Consider the following 3,097-nt stretch of genomic DNA (forward strand, 5'->3'; position numbering starts at 1 on the left):
TTTACTTATATCCTGCCTTTCTCCCAATATAGGGACTCAAAGTGGCAAACAGAAAATTTAAAACGTCCACGGAGTCAACTAACCATAGTTTGAAAATATTCACACACACAGATCCAAAAAAGCATACCTTGATTTGGCCATTTTATATAAAGGACTCTATTTTTCTACGCTAATGTGTATAATGGGACTTGAGTATAATGGGATTTTGGTATCCATAGGGATTTCTGGAACCAAAGCCTGGTGGATATTGGGGACTCACTGAACTTACCAGGATGGAAGCCAACCACAATGTCAGGGCGAGCAGCCTGCTGCGTCTCCACTTGCAATTCCCAGAAATCATGATACAGGCCCTTGTAGCTGCTGAGGTAGACTCTCCCTCGGGGTCCAAAGGCCACCAGCGGCGGTCTCATGATAGGCCCGTCCACCACGTCAACACCGACCATCACCACCTCAATGCCTTGATGCTTTGGGAACATGCGGGACAGCTCATCATAGTCTGTCACTCGTGCGTTGAGGGTCTCGACATGGGAAGCCCCAACAACATGCACCGTAACCGGCTTGGCATAAGGATCGAGACCAAATGCATACATTCCCAGGCCAATAGTGGCTGGCCTGGAGACAAAGTCTGTCGTCACTCTCTTGACTGACTCCACCAATTCTGCCTCATCGGGCTTGGGCTTCCCTGCGTTGGCCCAAAGGATGTTCATGTAACGCCCGGTCATGATCGAATGCAGCTTTTCCTCCAGGCCCTCTTGCATGAGGAACCAGTCCTCCCAGCCTTTCACATCCTGGATACGTTTTGTCCATGAGCTCGTGGGGAAAGGGATGTCGCCTAGAAAGAGACAAAAAAAAGAGAGTCTTGCACCACCTTTAAAATTATGGTCACTTTGGTGAGAGGCTGCAGTGCTTTGATTTCGCCTGAGCCTACTGAGAAAGGCAAAACTCTGCCCTTTCCTATCCACTGGCTTTCCATGAAATGGCTTTAAAAATTGACAACTGCATTTTCCATTATGCCTACCAGTAAATATAAGCCATTCCACCAGTCGATCAAGGGCCACCAGTTTCAGTTTCTTGCAGACCTTTTTGTGGATGGGCCAGTTGGCACGTTGGCACTCTGAACCACAGTAGTAGACATTGTGGCATCTGGAAATGGAAGGACAAAAGGTCATGCAAAGAAATTAAATAAAATACATAGTAAAAAGCAAGTCATTTTTTAATTATGGCAACCCTAAGTCGCCATGGGGTTTTCTTGGCAAGATTTGTTCGAAGGTTTGCCATTGCCTTCCTCTGAGGCTGAGTATGTGACTTGCCCAAGGACACCCAGTGGGTTTCATGGCCGAGCTGAGAATCGAACCCTGGTCTCCAGCATTGTAGTCCAACACGTAAACCACTATGTGATACTGGCTCCCACACCAGTATCATGGAATGAAGGCCGTGGCAAAAACCCCTCTGAAGAAACTTGGCAAGAAAACCCTATAAGATGTTCGACTTAGGGTCAACATGAATAAAAAATGTCTTGGAGGCAACCAAGAACAGCACCAACAAGGAGGCACTATAGCTGTCTAACAGGGAAAGGCAAAGTATCTCACGTAACTACAAATCCTAGAATCCATACCATTATTATTATTATTATTATTATTATTATTATTATTATTATTATTACTGTATTATTATTAATGTTTATTTATATAGCGCCATAAGTTTGGCATGGCACTTTCCAGGCAACATCGAAACACCATATAACCACACGACTAAATGTTTGAAAAGATATGCTATGATTATTCAATCAACAGGTTGAATGGATAAAATCAACAGATAAATCAACACTTTCCCCTTCAACTGAGTAACAGCTGCAGTGAAACGACATGAACAGTTGTTACCTTTTGCACCGCCGCAGGCTTTTGGGATCGGAGAGAGATCCTGGAAGCTTTTTGCACTCGACGCAGAACTTGAATGTGTCTTCCATTTTCTGGAACATTTCAAAATAGGATCGGATGCCAAAATCGGTGCACAGTTTCTTGCCCTCCATAGCGGACCTGTTAGGAAGCAGCCCAAAAGAGAACGAGGCAGAAGACATATCAGCCGTGCTAAAGGCATTTCCATTACTTTCAATGTCTGGTACATCAGCACTGATCTATGAGCATGTACACGAAGCAAAATATAAATCTGTTGCCACATGTATGGGAGGAAGACATTTTTTAATTTAATTTTTATTGGAATTTATTACATACATTAAATAGTGCAAGACTTTTAAAAAAACATTTTTACCTTGCATAACAATATCCAATATCACATCTATCTACATATTCATAAAACATACTTTTAAATATGCATAATGACAGTTTGACTTCATAGTTCATCCAGTTTGAGTAAACTTTTAGCACTCAAATCTTACTGTCTTCAGTACAACTGCAATATTTTTCAGTTCCTCCGAGTGTTAAACTTTCAAGCTTAATTTATTTTGATCGTTCTATCTTAATTCATACAATCTATTGCGTGTGATCATCATTCGTGCAATTACTTGCCATTTCCACTTCACTTGCAGGATGCATTAAATGCACTTTAATCTCTCTTTAATGCTGAAATCAGCCCCATTGTGATAAACACCATTGTTGGCCTGGATCCTAATTTTGTGTGTATGTTTGTGTGTGTACATCTTCTAAAATGTGTCCTCTACCTGTGTTGAACATGACTCACCTGTAGTCATCATAGCTTTTCATGTTGAGTTTTTGAAGGATGACGTGCGACAGACCCGGGACGTTGTTCTCCATCGCCAAGAAGCCCAAGGAGTCCATATTAGGCCCAGTTACAACTGGGATTTCTGTGGAATTGCTCCTGGAATGGCTGGCTTTGGAAGCTGCTTTTTTACTTCTCTGAGCCATCTCCAGTCAAAATCAACCTGTAAATAAAAGGTTGTTATAGATATTCCAGTTGCGTCTCTTTAAAAGACAAAATAGCAGCAGAAGCTGAAAAGCTCATCATTTCACACACACAGAGTCACTCCTTGGAACTCGCTGGGGATCCGTTCTGGACACATACACCGCAAATGCCAAATCTTGCACATATTCAAGTCCCATAGGCTTGAATGGGGTGCATG

General features: G+C 42.4%; 1 protein-coding gene across 1 annotated transcript in view; it reads right to left on the minus strand.

Annotated features, from left to right (window-relative positions):
• MSS51 (MSS51 mitochondrial translational activator) overlaps nucleotides 1-2,882 on the minus strand; it is an 11,308-nt gene extending 8,426 nt beyond the window's left edge. The window contains exons 1-4 of the mRNA XM_042438159.1: nucleotides 2,698-2,882; nucleotides 1,881-2,036; nucleotides 1,019-1,143; nucleotides 269-832 (exon numbers count right to left, since the gene is read on the minus strand). Coding sequence (XP_042294093.1) covers nucleotides 269-832; nucleotides 1,019-1,143; nucleotides 1,881-2,036; nucleotides 2,698-2,882 — 1,030 coding nt within the window. The remainder of the gene's footprint in view (nucleotides 1-268; nucleotides 833-1,018; nucleotides 1,144-1,880; nucleotides 2,037-2,697) is intronic.
• Nucleotides 2,883-3,097: the final 215 nt, after the last annotated feature.

This window comes from Sceloporus undulatus, chromosome 8 (genome assembly GCF_019175285.1).
Source record: "Sceloporus undulatus isolate JIND9_A2432 ecotype Alabama chromosome 8, SceUnd_v1.1, whole genome shotgun sequence".
NCBI classification, from domain to species: domain Eukaryota; kingdom Metazoa; phylum Chordata; class Lepidosauria; order Squamata; family Phrynosomatidae; genus Sceloporus; species Sceloporus undulatus.